Source organism: Protopterus annectens, chromosome 3.part1 (genome assembly GCF_019279795.1).
Source record: "Protopterus annectens isolate FY-2018-M chromosome 3.part1, PAN1.0, whole genome shotgun sequence".
NCBI classification, from domain to species: domain Eukaryota; kingdom Metazoa; phylum Chordata; order Ceratodontiformes; family Protopteridae; genus Protopterus; species Protopterus annectens.
The window spans coordinates 1,828,366,918-1,828,380,083 of NC_056732.1; the positions used below are offsets into that span (position 1 = coordinate 1,828,366,918).

Below are 13,166 nucleotides of genomic sequence, written 5' to 3' on the forward strand. Positions count from 1 at the left end.
CCGAAGAGAAATAAACAAGATTGTTCCTGTAAGTATCCCTATGGTAGACGTAGACATAGCACTATTCAGAGATAATTGGCTGCTGAGACTTTAAAATATTCTTGAGGAGATAGAATATGGGTTCATCCAGAAAAAAAAGACAGTTCCTGTAGTCCTATCCTGTTTACAGGACCCAACTTATAAAGAGTTACCAGTTTTCACAGCTAACTCATGCAGAACAGAGAATAATGCCTAGGCAGGGCTATTACTGTTGCCCTTGAGGTGTTTTATGATTGAAAGGTTACTTAACGCTGGCAGGATGTTTTAGTGTCATGCAATGTGAAATCTCTGTATTATATCAGAAAAGAGCACCTCAACCTAAGGTAGATTGGAGAAAGAAAAAGTAGAATTAAGATTCAAAGCACTGGAGAGCAGTAATACAGCAGATAATAAAGTAAGTCACAAGACAGTTATGTGGTGATCTGTAAGGAACTCAGGATTGATGTGAAGGAGAGAGCCCAACCCCTTCAAACCATGCTAAATACTTATAATTAGAGGAAGTACCCCCAACCTTAACAGTGCGGATTCATTTATTAAGTAAGTTGTATGTGTAGTGGAGATAGTATTCTTTATTGTTCAGCTGGGTAATCTTCTCAGTAATATCTACATAGAGCATGGTTTGGAATGTGATTCCCAGGTCAAAGTAAGCAGTGTGGACAGACAGAGCCACATCAAAACAAGCCTCAGTGACCTTATCAAATCTGTCAGCTAGCTTGACCAGACATGATCTACAAATCTGAAGTAGTTGAGGTTGAATATTGTTTTTAATTAGCTCAACAACTGAACATGCCAATAGTTTAATAATGATACTAGTGAGGCTAATAAGTCTATAATTTTTGGGGTCAGATGTGTGATTGCTGTTGTGCTGAGGTACCACAATGGCTGCTGTCCACTTATTTTGGAAATAACCTGGGGAGAGGCATAGATAAAGAGGTTAAGAAAGGGCTGAACATAAGGAGGGGCTGGCTAAATAGTGCTTAGCATTTCTGAACAACAACAACCATGCATGTTATTGTTGCATAAAAGTACTGTTCTTAGTTTTATATTTATAAAGTACAGAGAGAACCTGAAAGAACCTGATTCAAGATGATTCTGGAAAGGGTGGTTTAGAGGGGGGTGTGGGTTCAGCGGGATAAGTAGATTGAGTAAAATTAGAACTAAGTTTCTTACTAAGGATGCTGGCAATGGCATTAGGGTCAAAATAGGAAGAACCATCATCATCAGACCCCTTTTTCCCATTTTTCTTCATGGGGTCGGGGTATTGTGTTAACTGTCACCAGCTCTCTCGACAGTGCCACACTCCTGCCTTCTTCAACACTCACGCCTGACTGTTGCAGATCTTCTTTCACACAATCCATCCACCTCTTTGTTGGACATCCTCACTTCCTCTTACCTTCTTCCTGTCTGTCCCAAATCTTCCTCACCAAATTATCTTATGCTTTTCTGTACATGTGCCAAAACCACCGTAATCTGTTCACTTTGATCTTTTCTGCAATTGGAGCTACTTTGGCTTCTGCTTTTATGTCCTCATTTCTTCATCTATCCCACAGTGTGCATCTTACCACCCATCTCAGGCATTTCATTTCCATCGCCTCTAGCTTCTTCAACTGTTCTGCCTTTACTGCCCAGGTTTCTGTACCATACAGTAGTGCTGGTCGCACCACTGTCTTGTACACCTTACTTTTCAGCTTCTTTGGCATTCATCTGTCATAAACTACACCTGACACTCTATGCCAGTTGGCTGCAGCCCCTCTGATTCTAGCTTTGATCTCTTCATTCAGACTACCCCTCTCCTCAACCACCCCCCCAGATACTTGAAGCTGTTTAATTGTTCCACTATCTCCCCTTCTATCTCTATTCCCAGCTTCTTCTGATTTCCCCATTTTGTTGCCATTACCACCATCTTATCTGTGCTTAGTTTCATCCCATGTGCCTTCAGATTTGCATTCCATTTGCCTATCCTTTGCTGAAGTTCTAGCTCAGAGTCTTTACCAGAAAGGCTCATCCAGACTCTGCTACACTTTGCTGTGAAGGAAAGGTTAGTTTGCTTATATTTTTTGTATTACTGTATTGCCTCTCTATATTTTGAATACTGTAGTTTGTTTTCTTTACCTTGTGTTTTGCTTGCATTTTGTTTTAACAGCATATTAAAACTTCAAAAGAGACCACAGCTCTCTCTGTTCTGAGTCAGGCAGAATTTTTCCCGCCCTCCCACCCATTTAAGTTGTCTTGTTAAATACCACTGTCTTTCTAGTTGCCCGCCTCTTATGTTAATCTGACCATATATCTCATTTCTCTCTACTTTCACTGGCTTATGTGAGTAATCACAAAATCATCATTTTTGAAATCCCACCCCTTCAATTATTTAAATTTATTGGCCATCCTACAGTATTTCATAGTACCAAATTACAAAAGTGACCACCCCTTTCAATCCATCTTGCTGTTTTAAAAATAGTAACTCTCCACTAAACCTTAACTTTTTAAATAGGTAAAACTCAAGTTACCTACTTTCACATCTAACTTCTCTAGTGAACATTGCAGAGTGCATTCTTTTCAATCTTACCTTTAAGCATCCCTGTGACTAGCACTTTCTCTAATACCTGCTGGAAAGCACTAGGAAGCCTTAAACTCATACAAACACTAAACTCTCCCTGTTAATAAGGAGAAATTAATAGTAGGCACTAAACAGCCTATAATTGCAAAGTACCTTGCTAAGGAAACAGCTCCTGTACTTTACAAAGAAAAAAAAAAAGCCCCAAACCAGGCATGTCCAAGGGTGAGCTTCTGGTGATTTCTCCTGTCCACCTGGTGAATCTGGGCATACTGGGGCAATGCAGCAATTGCCTCATGTACACAGACAACCCTCTCCTCCTACCACCCAACACTACAACCTGTGCGAGATGCACTTACATAGCCAAAATGGAAGCAAAGCTCTCTCCACCCAAGATTGTGCTAAACAGTCAAGAGGAGAAGGTTAACACCCACACTACACCTCAAGCAACTCATAGCCCTTCTAAACCCGCACCACCAACACCCACATATAGCAACACTAAATCCACATATGCAGAGGCCCTTAACTGTAACCTGCCCAAGCAACAAAGACCTCTGAAGCTGAAACGCAAACAAACACCAATCACAACCAATGTGTCACATAGTTCACAACACCAGTGTGCCACCCAGCAACAGCCCCTAAGGCAAGACAATGTACCTAACACTTTAGTCATAGGTGACTCTATAGTCCGCACACTGATGTCCCTCTCACCAGGTTGAATAAGGAGAAAATTACAGTCAGCTGCCTGTCGGGTGCCAGGATCTGCCACATAACGCATGCACTCAAGTCACTCCACAACAAGTACAAATATGACTCTGTCATTGTCCATGTTGGAGTGAATGACTTGAGACGTACCTCCCTGGACTACATGAAAAGAGACATGGAAGAGCTCTCGGATCATGTGGCCCAGGCAGGTATGACCCTAGCCCTGAGTAGCATCCTGCCTTCGCCCAGAATGATACCACAATATAAGGATAAAATGATTGACTTCAACAATTGGCTAAGCCTATGGTGTCATTCAAAGGGATCCAGTATCTGTCTGCCTGGGATGACATGATTGACAGACCACGATGCTTTGCCAGAGATGGTCTGCACCTGTCGCCCCTGGGATTCAGGTTACTGGCTAAGGCTCTTCCCACCCCTATAGTGCCTTTTTTAGGCAAACTTCAAAGGACAAAACCACCACCGTAACAGGTACAAGCATGCAAAATCTGAAGGTAATGCTACTCAATGCTAGAAGTCTAAACCTCAAAATGCACTCTCTCGAGGCACTCCTAAAAATGGAGAACATCGATATCTGTGCAGTAACTGAGACCTGGTTCAAGGCTCCAGAGAGCACACTTGCAATACCAGGCTACAACTCTTACCACACTTTTCGGCCACCAAACCAGGACCGAAACACTAAAGGTGGAGGAGTGTCAATATTCACCAAGGATATTCACACCACCAGGCTAGTTGGCCAACACAATGTGTCTGAAATTCTCCAAGTGCAACTAACACTAGGTAAGACTGCAATCCAAATTGTAGCTTGCTACAGATCCCCCACCATACCCCAAGATTCTCACTACACCTTTTTAAACATACCGGAAAATATTAAGATAGAACCAAACACCCTAATACTGGGTGATTTTAACTACCCTGCCATTAACTGGGAAAACTACTCATGTCCCAACACCTTTGCAACGGTTCTTGGAATTCATAAATTCCAACGCCCTGGATCAACTAATCCATAGTCCCACCAGGGCTCCAATATCCTAGACCTGGTCATTACCAACATGGCAAATCAATGCTCCATACCTATGGTCACCCCCTCGTTAGTCAGGTCTGACCATAAGCTGATCACCCTTAACATCCACATCCCACCCCACCCCCAGTAAAGAAACCACCATAAAAACTTCTCCAAAGCCAACTTCATGCTACTCAAATCAGAAGTGACAAACTTCATGACACCCATGCAGACGGGAACTGAAAGTTCAACTGCTGAATCCTACACTAAGGCATTGTACGAGCACATCCACTCATGCATGAATCATGCCATCCCAAATAGAACCAAAATGCTCTCATCCAAAAAAAGGAAGCCAATCTGGTGGTCCCCTGCCATAAACAAACTTTACAACAAAAGGAAGAAACTTTTGCAGAAAAGAGGAAAATCCCAGGATGCAAAAACTCCCTTACTAGCCTCAGTAAGAAACTGAGATGCCTCATAAAATCCTCCAAAGCTAGTTATGAAAATAAAATTGCCAAAGATTCCAAAGACAACCACAAAGCATTCTATAACTATGTCAAGAATCTAAATGGCAATGCTCAGATCTGCTCTGAGCTAAAACAGAATGGCAGTAAATATACTGATCCAAAGGATATTGCCAATATCCTGGCAGATCGATTCAGTGCCACCTTCACCCCCCTCTCACCCCCTAAATGGCCCATCTCAATACCGGAAGATTGCCAAATTCCAGTAATAACGGCCACACAGGTACAAAACGCACTCTCTAAAGCCAAGAATACAGCATCCATGGGACCAGATGACATCCCGGGCTTTGTACTACATGAACTAGAATATGAACTGGCACCTCACCTAAGTGTCATGTTTAATCATAGCCTCACCTCAGGTTTCGTGCCCACTGAGTGGCGCAGAGCTACAGTTATCCCAATCCACAAGGGGGGATCCACCTTGGATCCCGGAAACTACCGTCCCATCAGTCTGACAAGCCTTATCTGCAAGGCAATGGAGCGTATTATCATGGAACTTATAAACAAAGACATTGGCAACCTTCAAACACTGGACCCCACCCAGTTTGGGTTTGTGAAGGGCCGATCTTGTCTCCTGAACCTGATTGACTTCTTTGAATCAGTCTCCAGAGCCATGGACAAGGGTAAGGTGGTCCACACAGCCTATCTAGACCTTGCCAAGGCCTTTGACACCATCCCCCACTCTGGAATCATAGATAAACTTACTAAGTTGGGTATTAATCCCTATGTCACCCAATGGGTTGCTAAATGGCTTACTGATAGAACCCACACTGTAAAAGTAGCCGACTCCAAATCCAGCTCCAGACAAGTGACAAGTGGAGTACCTCAGGGTTCAGTCCTGGGGCCGCTCTTGTTTGGCATCTACTTCTCTGAAGTACAGGTCAACACTAAGGGACTCTGGCTAAAAAGTTTGCAGATGACTGCAAACTGGGAGCCATTATTGAATCCCCAAATGATGTGGATACTCTACAAAAGGGCCTTACAGAAACAGATGCTTGGTGCCAGAGCCATGGGCTCAAGCTCAATGCCAAGAAATGCATTGTTATCCCCTTTGGGAAAAAACATGTATCCATGAATTACCATATAGGTGGCAGTACACTAAACACAGAAAGTGTGATAAGAGACTTAGGGACACAGGTGGACAGTGGTCTCACCTTCGATAACCACATCGCCACAACAGTCCTTCTATGTGGCACACCTTATCACGAAGGGCTTTTCATCCAGAAAAAAGGAGGTCATTGTCCCACTGTACTCATCCCTCATTAGACCCATTATAGAATACAACGCCCCATTTGGTATGTACCTCTCAAGACATCTGCAACAACTGGAAAGGCCTCAGAAATACCTCACTAAAAGAATCACAGGCCTAAAGCAGATGCCCTACGCTGACCGCCTTAAAAAACTCCAGCTATACTCTGTCGCATATCGTCTACTCAGAGGCGATCTCTGCTTAACATACAAGGCCATGTCAAACCCAGAGCTGTTGGACATGCTACACTTAAAGAAATCCCAATCCCTCAGAGCTACACGCTCCAGGGATCTAAACCTTGTCATCACAATAAACAAAACATGCTGGAGGGATAGGTTTCTGACCCAGAGACTCCCCAGACTCTGGAATAGATTGCCCATGCATGTCAAGCAGAGTGCCTCTTTGGACCTCTTCAAGAGGAACCTTGACGATTGGATGGGAGAAAGGAAATTCACCCCAGGGATCACGTCAGTCGCCCTGCTAGACAGGGGTCCAGGAAAGTAAATAATGTGGGAAGAAATAGCCAGGGAATTGTTATGGCTAGGCTTGTATAGGCCCTAGGGCTGATAGCCTAGTACCAACCTATGAACCTAAGAGTCTGCCTGTACTGCCACATTGTCTGCATACAGCAGCTTTGTTGATCCGTTCCCCTCCAACCTGTTTGCTAATGTAGTCCATCACCAGTATGAACAGCAGTGGGCTCAGATCTGAACCATGGTGTACACTCACTCCCACTGGGAACCCCTCTGTGAGGCCAAACACCGTTCGTACTTCAGTCATTGGGTCCTTGTACATAGCCTGCACTAATTCAACCAATGTTTCTGGGACTTCAAACCACCACAGTACTGCCCAGATCAGCTTTCTTGGGACCTTGTCATATACTTTCTCCAAGTCTAGGAATGCCCGGTTGGACTCTCTCCTCATCTCTAGCTTCTTCTCAAGTATCTGTCTCAATGCAAACATCGGATCAATTTGTGCTGCATCCTGATCTGAATCTAAACTGCAACAGACAGGAACCAAAGTAAGACAAACTAGCGAAAAACAAAAAGACAGCTTGGAAACACCAAAGCAAATTCTCTCTCAGTTTAATTCTCTTTCAGTTTAATGAAGCGCTTTTCGTCTTGCACATGTGGCAAGACTTCATCAAAAACTGATGAAGTCTTGCCACATGTGCAAGACGAAAAGCGCTTCATTAAACTGAGAGAGAATTAAACTGAGAGAGAATTTGCTTTGGTGTTTCCAAGCTGTCTTTTTGTTTTTCACTGAATCCAAACTGCTCATCTCTCATCTTACATTTTACTACTGTGCATATCCATTTGTCAATCACCCTCTTCAGAACTTTCATGCAGTGTGATAGGAGTTTGATGCCTCTGTACTGCCCACAGTTGTGGATGTCCCCTTTGTTCTTGTACATTGGCACAAGTATGCTTATTCTCCAGTCATCTGGGATAAGCTTTTCTCTCCACACTGCTATTAGTACCCTCAGGAGCCATTTCTCCCCTATCTCACCTAGCATCTTTATAATATCTGCTGTGACCTCATATGAGCCTGCAGCTTTCCCTGACTTCATCTTCCTTAGTGCTGTTCTTACTTCTTCTAGGGTGGGCTCCTCTTCTTTTCTCATCATAGGCTGTTTTGGGGGCAGGTGGGGTTTTCTTTATTCAGAAGCTGCTGGAAGTACTCCTTCCATCTGCCTTTGATGTCCTCTGGACTGGTGAGCAGGTTGCTGCTGGCATCCCTTATGAAGGGTGTCAGTTGACTATCTTCTTTATCTTTCTGTCTTTACCTTGCAACCTGAATAAGTCACTTTCCAGAAGTTGGTACAGTGCCTCCAATACCCCATTCTTTGTTATTGGAACTTCTTTCTTAGCTTCTTTGTTAGCCAACCAGTAGTCCTTCATAGCCTGGTCAGTCTTTTCTGTCTCCCACTTCTTCCTGCACTCCTCCTTTCTTTTGATGACTTCCTGTTCTTCTGCATTCTACCACCAGCTTTCCTTATGTACTTTACTTCCAGATCTGGCTCAGCCACATATCTATTCTGTAGTCCTAACATATGCTATTTTTTAACTCCACCTATTTCTTCCTCTTCTTGGGGTGCTAGAGCCCTGAACTGTTATACTTTCTCTCCAGTCAGCTTCCAGGTCTTCAGCCTGGTCCCTGCTGACCTTGGAGCCTTCTCTGACCACTTTAGGAGGAACCATTTGATAACAATTCTTTACAGTAATCTTTACTTCCAAGTTTAATAATTTAACTAAAAAGAGTATCTAAATAACCACAATTTACTTTTAGGAATAAGAGTAGTTTGAAAGAGCTTTTATGTTGTAATAAAGTTAGGAAAGTTCCTACACCTGTTAGTAATCAGATGGGTACACATCTGTAAAAATTGCAATTATTGTGTTTATATCAATTTAAATACTTGCTTTATTCAACCAATTATTCATAAATGTTACAACACACGAGCAATGTTAAGTTAGTTGAATCCACTCCGTTTTAATGAAAAATGTTATTAACTTAGCGCTTTCATCCAAATTGAAAAGGACTTCATCAGAGTTAATAACACAAACAACACATCTGTTTAAATACACAATTAAACCAGCCACCTCATATCCTAATGACTAATTAATAAGTTATCTAAAACACTATCCAAATCAATAACAATGTTGTCAAAATCAATAAAAATATGTATAAATGTGTGTATAATCAACTAAATATGCTAAAAGACATTTGTTAATTTTCTGGAAAAATTGTACAGCATCACAATCATGTCCAAAACAATAATAATAATGATAATAATGTTGTAACAAGCTAACCTCCTACTGGTACCAAACTAACTAAATAATGCTTCTGTAATACTAACAATATCTAAGCAAATACAGCCTTTACCATTAAAATATTATTTCTTACAGCATGTTAGCTTTCATTTTCAAAACACTCATGATTGACTTGCTGGAGGGGCCATAGCATTCAGCCTCAACTACCAAGTCAATTCTTTAAATTCAAGCACATATCCAAATCCCCACGTGTATCAACCCCAACTGTCCTGCCAATCACAAAAAGACAAACTTCCTGAAATCAACGCATTGTGCCCAATGTCTAGTCAAAGCATTTGTTGACTTGTTCTTTTTAATATCATACAGGTGCTTTCTAATCCTATCTTTTAATTTTCCTTTGGTTTTACCAAATAAAGCGCATCACATGCTGCAAGATAAACCACCCTTGAGGTGTCACAATTACACCTACCAGGACAGGAGAGGGTCCTGTTGTACTCCTTCACTACTGCATTTGGTCCTTCATGTATAAATCTACAATGTTTATAGTATCTACATATGAACATGTGGTTACTGCCACAACTGGTAAATTGTACACGTGCATTACTTTCCCAAAAAATGATTTTGTGGTTTTCCCTCTGCTTATAAATGTTTTTACATCAGCAACTTCTATTCTGATTGTTATTCTAAACACGTGGTTTATTTAGCTAAATGTAAATGCCTTAACCATTCTACCAACACTATTCCTGTATTTGCATGAGTGAACAATATAACAGAAGACTGAAAATTAACCTTTTCATAAATAGCCCACTGAATGTTTAGTGAAGAGGGCAGCATTATTAAGTAACAGTGACCAAGAGCTGGTAATAAGGAGGTGTGCATGTGGAAACAAGCAGAAATGTGGAACAGGGATGTTGGTACCAAGGAGATTAAAGTAAAAGTCAGGGCAAGTAGAAAGTAGAAGGTGAAGTTGATGGAGGTAATGGTGGGACTATAGTGTCTAGCATTATTAGATAACAATAATTGTTAATACTAAGGAAAGGGGTGTGAGGGTAAGGGAGGTGGGTGTGAGGGTAAGGGAGGTGAAAATAAGACTGAAATGTAGAAGGTAAGGTTGGTGGAGGCAGCAGTGGGAGGGATCATCTGCTGAAATAGACATTATAATTACCAAAATAAATTGCTGGAAAAGACTAAGAGGATTGGGAGAAGAAGGGAGTAAGAAATGTAGGCAGTCTGGTTGCAGCTGTGAAGATTTCTATACGCATTTACCTGGCTGAAACATTCAACAGTTAATAAAGCTCATAATTTAATTTTGGATTAGTTATGTTAGGGTTACATTACTCGTCTAAACCAAGTAGTGTGAGTTAACCATGTGTTTGTAGTAGTAACCAAACAAAGACTGGTCATCCATGGGATGTAGTTTAATCTCAAATATTAGGAAGTGCCGAGCAGAAGTTAAAGAAGTTTTTAATTTGTGATAGTATATCTTTAAAAATGTTGTAGTCCGGGGTGTCAAAAGTATTCACTATAAAGAAATGTTTACTATAATTTTCTGTGTTTAATTTAACTAGTATAACATATAATAATATAATTATATATTATAAGTTAATACTGTACTAACTAATATGAAAATGTCTTGATGTTGTGTGAGGTTTCCCTCGTTGTGGTCTTGTGCTTGGTGGTCAGGAAATGACTGCCTGAACCCTACTGATTGAGAGTGAATGGTGCAGACTTCAGCAGCGTGGGATCACAGTGTGAGACTGGTTTGAGTTTCAGTCCTGAGTTTCAACTTTCCTCATGTTTGTGGAACAGTGGAGTTATTATTTGCAGATTAGGAGGTGTGAAAGGCTTGCCCCTGCATAAGGAGGGGTACAGACTACTTGTCCCTGGAAAAATGCTTGCTTTTCCATCTGCTAAGCTCAAGGAATATTTTATCAATGATTGACCATGTGTTTATATAACATAAAAGTAGTGTGTGTCCTGTTCCTAAAATAATTTACAGATTTAAAATGAATCTTTAATAGAGTAAAGACTGATCAGTATTAGTCTGAACTTAGTAGGTTAAGTGCACATCTATACAGTCTAATTTATTTATTTAAGTTATTTAACATTTGTTTACTGGGAAAGCCCAACTTGGAACGAGACAATTTTCAGTGGAGGCCCGGGGAGAAACACTCCAGATGCATGTCTGCACAAGTTAGTGCTTAGCTGTCTCTTATACTGCTAAGTGTTCTTATAAAGATGTGTTATACTGGAAGTGAATAAATGTAAATGGTCATCCTGGTTGCTAACCCAGTCATGAATCTGCTGTGTTTTCATAATGCTGTCAGTGAATTCGCTGAATAGAAAGTTTATTCATTTTGACAACTCTGCAATCCATCAACCTGTGCCAGGTTTGACACAGTTGTTTACACTCTTTTGAAACTTTTCAAATTCATCCGCTATCTACAGTGAGAGCAAGGATAAACAAACAAATATTTTTCTGCTTTCAGATACCAGAAAGTTTTGAAGATGTTGCTGTCAAGTTTTCTAGAGAGGAATGGAAGATGCTAAGTAACCATCAGAAAGAGCTGCACAGAGAAGTGATGGTGCAAAACTATGAGAACATGATTTCTATAGGTAAGAGGATCTCTGAGGTTCCATCCTTTTTTATTGGGTGCAGTCTTCTGCGTGGAGACATGCGTGAATTGGGCATACCTTTTTTGAAGTTTGTGCGTTAGGGCTGGCAACTCAGCACGTAAAAATCAACTGCCAATCATTAGCGGACCGGAGTTCCGCTGTGGTGACCCCTAACCGGGAAAAGCCGAAAGACACAACAACAACTTAGCTCTAAGAATGTTTTATGAAGAAGAATTATAAACTGATTGTGATAATTTATTAATGTGTATGCTTCCTTCTCAAAGTGAATGTGCTTTGTGCATTGATTGATCTTACCCAGATTTATCGGATTATTTTTTCATCAATTTTTATGACTCATTGTTTTGTAGTGAAGTCCAGTGCTTGGAAATGCAACAGTTGATCGAATGTTCTGTTTGACAGTAGTAGCAAAGAGATATTATACGATAAGGACCACATTCAAGAACACTTGCTCTCAGTTTTAGCAACTTACTCCTGTGGAAGGCATATCTGTAAAGCCAGCTTATTTTAGAATGGGGCCCTGTAAGTGTTACAGTATCCAACAATGATGTTCTTACACTGACCACATTATTCCTTTATATGCTTGGATACTGACTGCAAGTTATCTTAACACCTGGAAGGCTTATTGTGTGTTTATCTGATTGGCTAGAGGGCTTAACTGTGTAAAAGACTTTCTTCCTGCTGGTATAAAACCAATGTGCAAATACACTTACCTGTGCCTTGTATATACACAAACCTCTCTAGTTTAAAATCCAGTATAGGAAATGCTGTCCATAGTCTCCCAGTGTTCATAGCTGCTTGAAGAGCTGCCAATTTGCTCAGATGACAGCACCACTGCAGGTCATCCAGCAGGTTACTACTAAACACTCTCACTTAGTGACTCTCCCCTACTCCTTCCTATCTACTAAGGATCTGGTGTAATGGATCGTTAAATCCCTGTCATTTCTGTTTCTGGCCTTGTGGATATGGCATCCTAAGGTAGTGTAGTAACTGCCTCTTTCACTGGCAGCCATTTAATTGTAGAATAGAAAGAGTATGTAAGAGATATGGATATACAATGTGCCATTGGAGGCAAAACTCTCACATGCACATATGAAAAATGCAAAACAGGTTGTCAGCATTATACCCAAAACACTCACTACCAACACTAAGGAACAAACACATAAACCCACATATGTGGAGATATTCACATGTAATCTACCCAAACCTATAAGACCTCCTAAATGTGCCTCTCAGTGGCCCTGCAAACACTCAAAAAAAGGCAGCACCTCACATAACACACAACTCTGAAAATCATAGTATCCCTGCTTCCAAGCCCATAAGGCAACAAACCACACAGCCAAAGATTCTAGTTATTGGGGATTCCATTGTAAGACATACTCGTGTCCCCCTTCCAGGCTAAACACGAAGATGACAATGAGCTGTCTGGCTGGAGCCAGGACCTGCCAGATCATGCATGCACTTTAAACCACAAATACTAGTGTGACACATTCATAGTCCACATGGGTGTAGACACCCTAAGATATGCCACACTAGACTATATAAAGAGAGACATGATGGAGCTCTCTGAACATTTGTCCCAGCCGGGTATGAATCTAGCCTTGAGTAGCATCCTACCTTCACCAATGATGATGTCACAGTACCAGCAATAAATGATTGACTTCAACAGTTG

The 13,166-nt window shown here is 41.2% G+C and overlaps 1 protein-coding gene across 1 annotated transcript in view; it reads left to right on the forward strand.

Annotated features, from left to right (window-relative positions):
• LOC122798719 (zinc finger protein 260-like) overlaps positions 1-13,166 on the forward strand; it is a 170,734-nt gene that overhangs the window by 35,070 nt on the left and 122,498 nt on the right. Inside the window, 1 exon segment of the mRNA XM_044067815.1 lies at positions 11,350-11,476. Coding sequence (XP_043923750.1) covers positions 11,350-11,476 — 127 coding nt within the window.